The sequence below is a fragment of the Falco peregrinus genome, chromosome 1, assembly GCF_023634155.1.
Source record: "Falco peregrinus isolate bFalPer1 chromosome 1, bFalPer1.pri, whole genome shotgun sequence".
Taxonomy (NCBI): Eukaryota; Metazoa; Chordata; class Aves; order Falconiformes; family Falconidae; genus Falco; species Falco peregrinus.
The window spans coordinates 81,320,726-81,335,038 of NC_073721.1; the positions used below are offsets into that span (position 1 = coordinate 81,320,726).

Below are 14,313 nucleotides of genomic sequence, written 5' to 3' on the forward strand. Positions count from 1 at the left end.
AGGGTTGGGTTTTTTTAATATTAGTCCTCACTTTCTCCTCAAAGTCTCCTCGAAGACCCAATGCAGGGACTCCCAGTATCACTTCTGCTTTAGTATATGTAACTCAGATGAGACCATGTCATATGAGAGCTGTCATCGCTTCTCACCTTTGGTTTTTAAATCTACAAGTTTTTAGTATGCTTGTGAATGTTCTCAGAATCCTACTACATCACTTTTGTATTCTCTTTGAGTAATTTTTTGAAAGTCTTGTACCATTAAATATGTACTTACTAGAGAACACTAAAATTACTGACAATTTTTTTTTTTTTTTGAGTGGTGGTATGCTATTTTGGGGTGGGAGAAATGTTGAGCTCTGTGTGACTAAGTCAGGAAATATCTAGATTCACAGGTTTGCAGCTGTTTGAATTGTAGGTCATAGACTAGTCTAGCGTTTGAAGTAGAATACAGATCTCCAGTTCTGCCATTCTGTAGAAATGGGAGTAATCAGCACTGAAGAATAGTCTTTTGTTTCCATATTGCACAATTAAGTATATGGCTATTTCTGGAGAAGACCAACCCACCAAAAAAAACAACCAACCAAAACCACCCCCCGCCCCCCTCCAAAACCTCCAAAAAAACACACCACAAATCAAACCTTGCTAGCATCCTTTGGAATCTTGATCTCTTCTAATTATGCACTGCATCTCTGCTCCCATTAGCAGCCCTAAGAGGAGAGCTAAAGGGGTCCCTTGTGATATCTGTGCATATTTTAAATACTGTATAGTATAGTTGGTGTCATCTATTCATGCTGACAAAAAAATAACTGAATGAAATGTAGATATAAATCTACCTTTACCACTATGGGGATGCTAATCCAAGCAGAAGTAAAGTTACCAGGTATGAGGCTGTTGCCTCATCTTTCGTTTTTTTCCTTAGTCTGCTGGGAAATGACAAAAGCAAGTAGCTTCTCTTTGGATATTAAGCTGGCTGTGAACAGAGTCTGTAGATAGCTAAAACTGCACGCAAACACTGTTTGCTAATGGAACAAATCTTAAACATATGTTCTAAAGAGCTTTCGATTTTTCTTGAGAGAGAAATTCAAGAGAAATTCTATAAACATGAGATCCTTGTGCTGAGATTTCACTGGAAGAGGAGAGAGAACTTCAGGAGAACGCAGGTAAGCCAGATTTTTAAATGCAAGTGGACACTCACAAGATAAAGTACAGGCTTTATTTACTGCCTGTAATAAACTGTTTATAGTAAGTCTGATTTCTCCATGTTAGCTTACTGTGTGAGCCCACCTCAGTTTTACTGTAATTTATAGTCAAGCTTAGATTAGATTAAATATAAATAAATCACATGGTTTTGCAATTTTCAAAGGTAGATAAAACCTAGTATGATAGCCCTTGACTTTCAATGCAGTGGTATGTAGAAATGCAAAGAAACTGCTTTTTCAGTCCAGTGTCTTATCTTTACCATACCATTTAGTACCACATGAGAGCTTTACAGCCGTTGCTGATCATTTTGCAATGGTGGTGTTTGCTTTTTGCCTGTGCGTTGACTCTTAAGCCTGTAAATTTGCTAACTAGGACTGACTTGTGTTCCAGATGTCAGTGCCTGTGCTTTTATTAATTTTCTTAAATTCTGATCTAGTGACTGACACTAATGACAGGAAATGATTAACGAATGGGATCTTGCTGAGAATGTGTCACATTCTCATGTTTGTGTAGAACTGGTGATACGCTGCATTACTGGCTTTTGTACATTCTCTGCCACTTTCTAATTGTTGAAACACTTAAATTTGTTTTGCTTCATTTCAAGCTCTTTAATAAAAGCTCCAGACAAGCCAACTGTCAGCAGCTGTTAATAAACTAATTGCTTCCAGGTAATCTCCTTTGCTGCTTAAATGTTTTTTAAGGCACATTAGACTCATTAAAAAAATATAAAAATCTGCTCTATCAGTTGTACCATTTTTCAGGAATCTTTGGTGGAAGAATCAGGACTGCTACATGGAAAATGAGAATAAAGGGGGGACCCATGGAGGCTCCTCACAGAGTGAGGGGAGGTGGTGAGTCAGTGTCCTCTGGGGCGTCCTAACGCAGACCGAGCTGCAGTGTCTCTACTCGCCTCCCTGCAGCTTCTCTGAATGGCTGCAGTCAATGGCAAGTCTGGATTTGCTTCAGCCTTGTAAGATGGGTATTTCTGTTTAAAAATATTCTTTTAGGGTATGCTGAAATTTTGAAAGGGTTTAAAATGGCCAAAGTTCTAGATGAGGTTGCTGGAACACTCAAAGTAAATCTGGGCTAGGGGTTTTGAGGTTGTGGCAGAATCACTGAGCGGTGCTTCCTCCTACCTAGGGCTTCCATGTCCGTCCAGTGCTGCTTTGCTGCCCTTATCTTCTTACCAGTACTTGAAAAACCTGCCAGCAAGGTTTTGAACTGGGTTGTTTGTCAAGTGCAGGCCACACCTCTGCTTGCAGCTGGAAGGCAGCCCGGTCCTGCGCAAAGCAAAGCTTCAGACTTCAGACGGAGCCGGTGGCCTGCAGCCTGCCACAGCCAAGGGTCCAGGGACTCTTATTTTCTGCGTTTCCCTGTCAGGTTTTCTGTGGAGACAACAGGACGTTTTCCCCATGTTCCATGAGGTGCTGCGGGGCCCGCTTCCACCCAGAGTGCTGCCTTTTCTGGCAGCTGTGCTTTTCCAAAGGAAGGAGAGGAAGGAGACGGGGTTTTATCACTGGCGGGTAAGAGGAACGGTAGCACTGTTTTTGAGACAGCGTTCCTTAGCCAATGTGTTCAGTAGTGACTTGCTGTGACTGCATGTGTGGAAAACCAGGCCTGCACTTGTGCAGGAATTGATCAAAAAGTTTGTCGGGGAAGATTTTGGATAACAAAAGTGCTAATGGATGTTCCAGGTTTTTACTAAATTCAGGGTCTGTGTGAGGCAATGCAGAGCAGGTCTCTGGTTCCTTAGGTTTTGGGGAACAGCTAAGCTGATGTCAGGTACTTTTGGTGGGGCAGGGGAGAGTTCAGGAGACTGTGCTTCTCATCAGTAGAGACAAAATACTGCTTATGTGTTTTCTTGCAAAATGTCCTTGATTACCATTCACTTCCTCTCTGCTCTCTACCTTATCCCATGGGGCTTAATGGTCTGAAGTAGACAAAGATTAATGATTACTTCACCCCCTGTTCATAATGCAGTACAACTACATTAAAGTGGTTTCAGTGTGTTTGTCCTTTAACTGGTGTAAGATCATTCCATTGTGTAAGACAGTCTGGCCAGTAACCTTGATTTTGAATTACGCTAAATGTTTGTGAAGGAGCCTTTGCTTAGGAGGTCTGATCTGTTGTCTGATTACCTGTGTGTGTGTGTGTTTCCCAAAATCTGCAACTTAAAATTGAGGTGACTGTTAAATGTCACAAGATGGTATGGCTTGCTGCCTGTATGCCTCTCCACACTTCTGCTTGCTCTGTGATAAAAATTATCTTGATAGGTGGTGGATTTTTTTTTTTAATGTTGTAGTTTAGTACTTGGAAAATCAGGGTAGAAGAGACTAGTGTTAGCCTGTGTGAATTCCATTAACCCATAAACCACTGGATGTGATGTTTCCCCTTTAGGCGCTCACTATATAAATAAATTTCAACACTACTTAGCAAACTTATGCTGGCTGGGGTGGAGAGAATTTGTATTGACTAGTTAATAGCAACTGAGCAAGAGATGGAACAGAAGATCACCCTTTTGGCTTTCTAGGTGAATTCAGCGTGATCAGATCTTCTTATTTTCCAAAGCTTAGCCTTGGTTTCACATATCTAAAGACAATGGTAAACTGGAAACAAGCCCACTGTTTGCCACTATTGTGATACCAAGCTGGTAACACTACCTGTATTGCCTGACCGATTATAAAACTTGCCTTCCAGAAGATCATGGTTCTTGTGACTGGGTCTGAAGTCTCCTTTTATGACTAGGTGTACACTTCTGGGGGTGGAGGGAAAGTTAGGGGTGCCTAGGCCATCTGAGTTTGCTTTTTGGTTTAAAAGCAAACTTCCGGCACTCTGGCCATGAGGAAGGGAATTACAGGCAGCAGTGTTTTCCTTGGGAGCAGGAACAGGGGAGAGAGTGCTTCCTTGGTAAACCAGACACTTCTCTGCCCACCTGATTTGCCTAGTAGCTGTGAACACAAAAGAAAACATGGCTTAGAAGTTACATTTTTATTTGCTATTGATGACATTTTTGTAATGTGATTGGCATGCTTATAGTGAGTCCTCTGCATCCACTGAGAGATGTGGAGTGGATCCCAGCACTTACACCCCCCTGTATAAAGGCAAGTATTCTGGGCCATATGAGAATAAAGACTGCTGGGTCCTACAGCTGGGGTAATCTGTTTTGCCGTCACTTGCTGCTGCATCAGCATCTTCAGCTTACAGGGAAGATACAGACAGTGCTTAGCGGGGCTGAATGTGTGAAAATTCAGTTTTGTACCCTCATTTAAGGCTTTCAAGGTCTTTTTGCTTCAAATGAACTCTCTTGAGCTCTGGAAAAGGGGTGATTCTGAAAAATCCTTAAGCTGCAAAGTAGAAATTGTTTGGTTGCATCAGTCGCATACACTGGTATGCTGTCATGTACACTGGTGTAGGCAAAACTGTCATTATTTGTTGTTCATTTCCCGTACAGATTTCTTGCCTGCCTTTTCCCTGACACATTCAAATGGATCATATCTGATACTCTCAAGCTTCATTACTCTGTAAGCTCACCTTGCACCATGCTATGACCTTGCTGTGCCTTGGCTAAAAGATAAATAGAAAAAGCAGATGGGAGGGTTCTGGTATAGCACAGACTTGTAAGCCCAGTGAAAAGTCTGTTATATGCCCTTAAACTATGATCTGGGCGTGGAAAATGTGTCCTCAGCTGTTTGATGGCTGACTGCAAATCGAAGTTCATTAGAGACTTTCAGAAGGACTTTCTTTTGAACATGTAGCTATACGTTGACAGATGGTGTGGGTTAAAAGAAGGCTATGCTATCTTCAGGAGGGTGTTCTGTGCTTCCTCTGCTGATAGTGTCTGAATTTCAGGCAATAGCCAGGCTACGTGAGTAAAGATTGCTTTGGCAGTAGTTGGGAGTGTGATTACGTAGCTTCATTTCTCAACAACCTGAAGAGTTGCAGCACCTTTAGGAAGCTGGTGAGAATAACATATGCAATCTTAAATTTCTCTCTGTAGTCCATTCTGCAACTTGGTGAGGTAGCAAGGAGGTTAGGTATTGCCTCAGAAACTAGCGTTGGTGGTTGAGCAAAATAGAGGTGATTAGGAAAAGTTTTAAAAGAAAAACTAGCATCTGAAGGGTAGAGTTCATGGTTAAGTTCAATGTGAAGGTATGTCTTGCTCCTAGAAACAGATCAGGGAAAGAGTATGTTCAGCATGTTGATGCTGCAAATAAGAACACTTTAAGAGTAATAATAATATAATTGGAATTTATTTGCACAAATTTAATCTGGCACCAGTGTGAGAGATCTTAGACAACGTGTGTAACTTTTATCCTTCACTCGTTCATCAGGGTGGATGGTAGTCACTTAATACAAAGACATTCAATATACGATGTGTGTCTTGGTTTTGTGTTGTTCACCTGGTAAGCTGAGAAGTACCTTGAAGTGATAAGAAGTAAAACACCACAAGTGTGTGACTGCCTAACAAACATAGTACAGTTCCAGTTATCAGCTAAGGAATATTCAAGAGAAGTTTGACAGTTCAAGGTTCATTGGTTTCCTTGAGATCCTAGTTAGTGATATGTAGGGCCTATGTTTTTATATAATATTTGGCACTCTGCAGCACTTTGTTGTAAGTGAAGATCCTGTTGAATTCAGTTGTAGATGAATGCTTAGCCTATCTGAAATTAAAGTCTGGTCCCAGGTCAGCTATGTAGAAAATTATGAACATGAAATAGTGACCACTTGTGAAAAGCATTTTGAAATGAGATTTAAGAATAGAAAAAGTTCTTAGCCTGCCAGGATTGTGTCATAACTTATGGAAATGAGGCAGAATCCCATTCTTTTCACCGTATACAATTGTTGCTGGGCAGTCTCTGCACTAATTCCCTTCAAGGTATTTTCTCTTGTCTTCTTCTGCCCTCCCCTGCCAGTTCTTGATCTTCTAGGATTCAGTCAGGCTTTTTTTTCCCCCTCTTCACATCCAGACATCTAAATACTAATATTACTTTCCAAAAATAGTGTCCCAGAAGCTTTCAAGAGCAAGAATTACATTTTGATCTGTGCTTGTGAATTGGCACATGCATGTTTAGAGTGCTGACACTAGTAACTAGTCCAGAATGAAAAGGAATTTAAGGTTTGTCTTTTCTTGCTCAGACTGCCATGAAGTATGTGTTCCTACAAGAAAGTGGTTTGGTGGTTGTTTTTTTCCCCCCTCATTGTAAACAGCATATGCTTCTTACGTCTTTAGACCATGCTGTTAAGATTCTTGTCATGTCTGGTATTACTCAAGCATGCATATGCCCTTGGCAAGTAGTCTTAAATTATCCAAGTCATGATTAAAATTATTTGAGCAGCTTTAGTATCTGTTTATCCTCCAGCAGGAATGAACTAATGAAGGAATTAAAAACTGATCTATAATTAGAGGAAGCCCTAAATAAGGAGCTTATTTTCTGAAGTCTGTGAGGAGTTACCCTAAGACATCACTCATTGCCCTGCTGAAAGGGAATTTAGTTTCCTTCTAGACTCCTTTAGTCTTCTTGCAGGGCACTGAGAGTGCTGCATATGTTCCCAGACTGACTCAATAGTTTATTTTGGGTTGGCTGGTCTGATCCATTTCTCTGGACTGATACTAGTGTGGTTATAGAACGGGCACTGCAATTGAGACAGGTGCTGAGCTTGTTCCTCTCTTTTCAGTGGGAGAAGCACCCTTACTACAACCTAACAGTAAAAGTCCTCCAAGCCAGAAACATCAAGGGTACAGATCTGCGTAAGTATTTAGTCAAGTTTATATGAAAATAGATAGTTTGTTTGGTGCTTATCTGTAACACAGGTGACGTTGTTATGGGAACTTCTTACTGACACATAGTGTATTGTCTTTGGTCTGAATAAAGGCTTCTCTTGTAAAGCTTGATCTGAGGCCAAGCTGCAAATTAACCCTTCTACTATGCAGAATTAGATTGGGTAAGTCCTGGTAATGTTTTGCTTCCCTGCTTCTTTACATCTTCTATTGTGGCCCGTTTTGTGTTCCTTGGTCTGGATTCAGCGCTCTGGCCATGGCAAATTTCACGCTTGCTTCTGCTGAGCAGTCGTCTTACACCTGGAAGCAGCAATCTTCAGTTCTAGATTCCAGATGTTTCTCAGTTGTAGCAGTGCTTTCTTTCACATGCCTGCTATTTTGTTTGTCATTGAAACTTTTCAAGGAGGTAGGTGGTTGTCTGATTCCAGGACAAGCTGCTTTTTACCTGTTCCTGTTTTTGATAGCATGGTATATATTCCCTTCCTGTTACGCATCTGTGTTGAGTAAAGCTCTCAGGGCTGTTTGGGTCATTTGGATCTTTAAAAGTAATTTGAGATTCAATTACTTCAGATATAATGTAGTAAGGTAGTCTGCCTGCTTTAAGTTTATATCTGACATCCAACATTGAACTGCTGGAATGCTAAATGACTGTCCAGGGAATGAAAAACCCTTCTGAAAGGCTGAGGGCTAGAGTCACACTGTGAAGAGAGGTTCATTTTATGGCCTTTCTGCGCAATTGGTGTGATGAATGGTCCCCATGCTTATGTTGTTAAAGGGGCCTTAACTGGAAGAAGGAAGGAATCTGAGGCAATTGGTTATTTTCAGAGAAAAGAAACGGAAAGCTTACCTCCTGGCCACACTAGATGTGGGTATAGCAGTGGTGGATATTGTCTACTTCGACTTCAGTAAGGCTTTTGACACTGTCCCCCATAAGATTCTTACAGAGAAGCTGATGAAATATGGGCTGGATAAGCAGACGGGGTTGGATTGAAAACTGGCCGAGTGGCAGAGCTCAGAAGGTGATGATCAGTGGTACAAAGTCTAGTTAGAAGCTAGTAACTAGTGGTGTAACCTAGGGGTCAGTTCTGGGCCCCATCTTTTTCAATGTCTTCATTAATGATCTGGGTGATGGGGCTAAGTATACCCTCAGTCAGTTTGCTGATGTTAAAAAAACTGGGAGTAGTGACTGGTACACCAAAGGGTCACAATGCTATCCAGAGGGACCTCAACAGGCTGAAAAAGTAGGCTGACAGGAACCTCATGCAGGTGAACAAAAAGAAGTGGAAGTCCTGCACCCTGTGCAGCAGTGTACGCTGCGGGCTGATGAGCTGGAAAACAGCTTTGCAGAAACAGACCTGGGGGTCTTGGTGAACAGCAAGCAGGCCATAAGCTAGCAGTGTGCTCTTGCTGCAAGGAAGGCTCACAGTGTCCTGGGCTGCATTAGGAGAAGTGTTGGCAATGACAAGCAAAGTGATCCTTCCCTTCTACTCAGCAGCAGTGAGGCTGCGTCTGGAGTGCTGTGTCTAGTTCTGGGCTTTCCTCTGAGAGATACTTGGGCTACTGGAGAGAGCCTATTGAAGAGCCACTAAGACTGTAAACAGACCGGAGCATCTCTCATATAAGGAAAGGCTGAGTTCTGGGACTGCTTAGTCTGCAGAGCAGAAGGCTCAGGGGGACCGTATTAATGTGGACAAGTATCTGAAAGGAGGGTGTCAAGGACATGGAGCCACACTCTTTCAGTGATGCCCAGTAACAGAACAAGAGGCAATGGGCCTGATATCAGGAGTAGTCTTTTTTGAAAAGTTGACATTCTTCATTTTGAATAATAGTCTCTTTTATGAAGGGCTTTATGGTTTGAATGAATCAGAAAAAATAAATAGAAGTGCCTAATGTTCACTTTGATGCTGTTTAAAAATGTGTATTTCATTAAAGGCTTTTGCTTTACAAGTCCAGCCTTGGTTTTGCAAGTTTCTATGATGCAATGAGATCTAGAAAATGAGCTCATGGGAAAGAGTATGTTTGATTAACATTATTCTGATATCTGTCTCTACACTGTGCTCTAGTGTCCAAGGCAGACTGCTATGTGGAGCTAAAGCTGCCCACTGCGTCTCCCAAAGTGTTCCGAACTCAGGTTGTTGACAACTCTGATAACCCAGAATGGAATGAAACTTTCAAGTATCGAATCCATAGTGCTGTTAAGGTAAGGAATGCGCTTTGTGGAGCTGATTGAGCTGTGTGCATTTGTGTACTGACTTAACTTTTGATCATTCATTATTACCCTCAAAACCAGTGGTGCTTGTAAGGTATCAGTTGTTTTCAGTGGTACAAAAAGCTGTACCATGCATGTCCAGTGATAACCACAGCAATTTGTAACTGCACTTATGCAAGTTGCAGCTAGAATTTTCCATAAATATCCTTGTGATGCAATTCAGGAAAGGGGAGTTATGGCGGTACAAGGAAGTTCCTTGGTAAAGCAAGTTTCTATTTGAAGGTTGCTTTTTACTTTGACAGAGTAGCTGTTACCTTCTTGTAGTTCTACTTGCCTTACACAGCCAAGTGGCTGAGTGAAGGTAATGGGAACTAAATTTCAAGTCACATTGCCACTTAGTTCATTCAGTCATGTCTTGCCATCAATTCCTATGATCAAGAAAAGCAAAATTCAAACTCCTAGAGACAGTACATCTGTCTGAGCAGGACCAATAGAGTATTGAACAAAGTCTTCAGATTGTCAGCGTTCATTCTCAAAGTAGACGCTAATGGTAGATGGAAGGAAACTGTACTTTAAAAGGTTAGATTTACTATGACACTATTGCTTTCAATAGCATCCTAGCCTTTGGAATAAGGTGCTTATTAACAAGAAACAAACTCCCTCACTGGAGTACCTTTCCATAATGGTTGGTGACAAAGGCAGAATAGTAATTGACCTAAATCATAAGGAAATTGTAAATTAAGCTTTAGAGCGTGTGACCTTTTTCTTCCCTTGCATGGGGGACAGCCGCCCCTGCATGAGGCCTTAGTCTGGTTACTGCTGCGAGACTGTGCCAGCACAATTCTAACTTGAGTTTTGTCTCCTTGAAGAGACAAGTTGTTGCAAGGCCACTTTTTAGGTGCCATACATACTGACTATGTCTATTTCAATTAGTTTCTGCTGGATTTACCTGCTCTGAGACTGCTGAGCAGGAAGTGATAGTTCCCTATAACATCCTGGACTAAATCATGCTGAAAGAGTGGAAATTGCTATTGCTTCTTCAGGCAAATCTGTACCTGAAGGTGGTGGAGAATACTGGCACATGCACTCATCTGGGACCTCTCTTTATTTGGGAAGCTCAGAAAATCTTAGCTAAAAACTGTTATCTAGGAGCTTTTTGCTTAACTATGCTGTAAGCCCTGCTGGAAATAGTGAATTCTCTTCAGGAGTGGGAAGGGTATTGATTAATGCTTAAAGTTTCCATTGTATACAGCTACCCAGGTTTATGGAAGTGTTTCTGTCTTATCTGAGGCTGTTTCTGTTTGGTTTTAGAACATTCTGGAATTGACACTCTATGATAAGGATGTCCTCGTCAGCGATGAGCTCACATCTGTTGTCTTTGATGTAGGGGGCATGAAGCTGGGTCAGCCCCTGCTGCGTACTTTCAGGTTGAACCCTGAGGTTAGTCTTTGGCTTCTTCCCAGGTCAACTGTGAATAGCGGCAGCTCATCATTACAGAAATCTGGCAGTACATGCTGGTTGACTTTTCTGTTGTAGAAGCCAGAAGGGGAAAATGTGTCAGCAGGTAATGACAGCATATATGGTTTTACTGTCAGATGTTTCTAAAATCCCTAGTGATTTTTTTTTGTGTTATGTGTTCCACAGCTTTTGAGATGCCCACCTAAATAAAACTTGGAATGACTGCTGTCTTTCAGAAGATGTTAAAACACCTTTAAAGGGTATTGATTTTTCAGAAGACTAGAGGGGCATAAAGTGGGCTCAAAATTAAAAGCATTTACAGGCAGCAGTCATTGTGGGGTCTGCAGACAGTCTTTAGTTGATCATCATCAGCTTGCAGTGAAGGAGTTTATTGCTGTAAAAGTTAGCTCTATATTTAATAAGTCAAAAGCCTAAGGAAATCTTACGTCCCTGAGATATGTTCAGTTACATTTAGCCTCTGCTTCAGGTGGGTGACATTGGTGCATATCAGCTGCTCTCAGTCCCCATGGACCTGTTTATGGACTTGCAATAAGACAGCTTGTTTTATGTACGTAAAGCCACATCACCACTCTGATCTTTTTTGTAACTGCCTCAAACACATTGGTACAGTAGATCTGGATTAAAGGGAAGCTTGAGCTTGTTTCTTGAGAAATTGGACTTTAGTGCTGTTGGTGCAGTCAGAAGCAAGCTAATTGGTATGAAGTTAGCAGGAAGGTTTTGGTCAGTGTTACAAGCACTCTAAATGATTTGTAATCATAGAAAGAGGGTTAGAAACTCCCTTTTTTTCCACTAGCCATCCTGTTTGCTAAATGCTTAAGTCATCTTGATCAGTAATTACGGAACTAGAAACTTCAGTAAATAGAATTACCTAGATTGGCTTCTACTTGGTTATTTTAAAAACTGCATTAGGTCTGCTATCGAGCATTTACTGTATTGCTATGGTAGGGGAAAAGATGGCTGGATCAAAGTGTACAATACAAAGACAGCAATGAGTGAAGAGAGCAACCTACTGAAATAATAAATGGGAGGAAGCACAAAACCTCATGTAGAACCTGTTTGCGGAGGCGGCACTGCAGTGATACTTGAGCCAGAAGAGTGTGTTTTTTCTCATTAGCAGAGTAGTGGATCTGAGACCCAGCTCTCACTTGTGTGTACTTGTGTCTTGTCATATAAGATATGTCCAGGGGGAGAGGAATCTTTAAAAGAGTAACAACAAAAAGCATGAGTTTTCGACCTTCCAAAAAACTGGAGCTTCTGTAAAAGCAACAAAAGTAGTTACTATAATTTGTAACAGGAAGAAAGCTTAATCTCTTGGAAAAAGCCTTATATTCAAGATCAAGGGTCACCTGTGTCCAACTTTTATTTTTAAAGGCTAATGAAGAGCTGGATGTAGAGTTTTACTTGGAGAAATGGTGAGTCTTACCTGAAAAGCTGAAAGAACTTGTGCTCCACCAATACGTTTTCTTAGTTGCTTTTTCTGGGCAGGGACAGTCTTGTCCATAAAAAGGCTAATGCTTAACAGTTCTCGGTGATGTTTGAGTTGATTCAGCAATGGCAGATCACAAATATCCTTAAAACACCAGTCACCAAAACTTTTGGGATACTAAAAAAAAATAATAAAATTTGCTGGACTTTGTGGGAATGGCAGTGCTGCAAAAGAAATGAACATTTTGTAGATGAATTACTTAGGAGTGGAAAGCTTTCACAATTAACCTTGCAATATAAAGAAATAAAGGCTTTATCTATCTGACAGTCAATCTAAGCCCAGCTTTTCTCTAGGTTGTCAAAATAACTGAGATGGGGAGACCTTATAGCACATGCTTATAGTTGCACACAATTTTTTTCTTCAGTATTTCCCCCCACATTGTTCCATGAAGAGTATACTTGTGTCAATCTAGTTTGCATAGATCTCTCACACTGAGGACTTTCTCCCCCAGTGTTTATCCAGGCAGATAGTTTGTAAAGTAGGATGAAGTAAATTAGTAACAAAACTAATTTGCATTAAATCTCTTCCTTTCACAGCTCAGATGCCCCTACAGAGGTTTTGACTAATGGAGTCCTTGTGGTGAGTACATGGAAGCCAATTACATACATGTTGGCATTCACTCCTGAAGGTAGGTAATAGCAAGAAGACAAGAATTGTTGAGAATGGCTTCCTGGCTTCCAAATAGCTCCTATTCTCTCCAGCATCTGCCTCTCTTTTAATTCTGGTTTAAAAAGCTTCCTCAATTTTTAAAACTTGATACCAACTCACAGAAAGGGTTGGTTTTGGTAGTTTGGTTTTTTTGGTTGTTTTTTTGTTGATTTTTTTTCCAGTGGGGTTGTTCTAAAAGATGTAAACAAAAAATGTCTTTAGAAGGCTAGTGAATCTTGCACATTTTACTGAGTTTCTAGAGTAGATGCTGGCCAGGTATAGTCTGCCACTTTAACACCTATTATTTGTAAGCTTTTAACAGTACCATTAATAAGTAAGTGATGCTTCCCACTCTCCAGACTCTACCCTCACAGAATAGACACATCCATTAGGATGAAAAGTCCTAATCAGAGAAAATCAGTGCATTATATCTTAAAAATACAGGTGTTTTCACCTCTTTTGTCCCCTCAAAGGAAAGGGACCAAAGTTTTTTAATAAGGAAAAGAGGATGGGAAGGAGTTCATCATTGTTGAAATGTAGAGTTTTAACATTCTTTCAGGAAAAGTCGGTGGCATTTTACAGCACAGTTCTGCAAACTATTTCACAGGAGAGAGACTTTTGTGTTCCCATTTCCCTTAGCAAATAGTCTTACATTCAAGCAGTGGAGGAGTTTCTTATCCTTTAGGGCAATTATGGCCAATTAAGTATTTTATCTGCTGCCCTAGAAGGGAAGCTGATGATTGAACGGTGTGAGAGACTAAACTTCATGAGCATGTGGACAATCCAGGACAGAAAGTCATGGCAGAATTTATCAAGTGTTTGCTTGGATCTGCACAGGCTCAGAATAGGTACTCACACATACATTAAACCAAGGTAAACGGAAAAACCCCTGGCATTGAGAACTTGTAACTATGAAGTACTGGTTGCAAACAAAAAAACCTCCAGTAACTGGAATAGGAAGGGTAGTTTTGATTTTGAAATGTTTCAGCAGGATGGGATATTTGCTCAACTTGCCCTTTATTTGAAAGATCAATGTAATACTTAGTGGGTTTTTTTGACAGCTTGCAGCTGTAAATCTACATCTTCTATAGTAGGTGGATTAAGTTTCAACAGAGTAGCAAACTAAAAATCTCATAACCAGAACTGGTTTCTTCTTTTCATAGGTTCATCCTTGCTTGTCTTTGCAAGGCACTATCAACAAAGAGGAAAAAAAAAAAGAGAAACAGAAAGGTAGGGCTGCCTGAAGAGTTTGTCAGATCTACTTTTCAGCATGTTTACTCCTTGGGAGAGAGGGGAGACTTGATTCTCTGTCTATCCAGCACATTTTTATTTACTGACTAGCAAATTGACTTTTAATTTTGCTTTTATTTTTAATGCTAAATAATATCATGTCACTTTCACTAGGTACCACAGAAGAGTTTTTGCTTGTGTTTTCATCATCTTAGCTATACTTAACAAGTACCTGATTTTCAGCATCTATTTAAATGGTTCCTGTGGTCTAAACTTCTTATTCTAA

At 40.7% G+C, this 14,313-nt stretch overlaps 1 protein-coding gene across 3 annotated transcripts in view; it reads left to right on the plus strand.

Annotated features, from left to right (window-relative positions):
• The first annotated feature begins 100 nt into the window (after nucleotides 1-100).
• The window catches only part of PLA2G4F (phospholipase A2 group IVF), a 28,997-nt gene continuing 14,784 nt past the window's right edge, over nucleotides 101-14,313 (plus strand). For all 3 annotated transcript variants that reach the window (XM_005243769.4, XM_055795692.1, XM_055795698.1), the window contains exons 1-7: nucleotides 101-2,719; nucleotides 6,873-6,945; nucleotides 9,039-9,175; nucleotides 10,496-10,624; nucleotides 12,035-12,075; nucleotides 12,686-12,728; nucleotides 13,961-14,027. In XM_005243769.4, coding sequence (XP_005243826.1) covers nucleotides 2,609-2,719; nucleotides 6,873-6,945; nucleotides 9,039-9,175; nucleotides 10,496-10,624; nucleotides 12,035-12,075; nucleotides 12,686-12,728; nucleotides 13,961-14,027 — 601 coding nt within the window. In that variant the 5' untranslated portion in view covers nucleotides 101-2,608. The remainder of the gene's footprint in view (nucleotides 2,720-6,872; nucleotides 6,946-9,038; nucleotides 9,176-10,495; nucleotides 10,625-12,034; nucleotides 12,076-12,685; nucleotides 12,729-13,960; nucleotides 14,028-14,313) is intronic.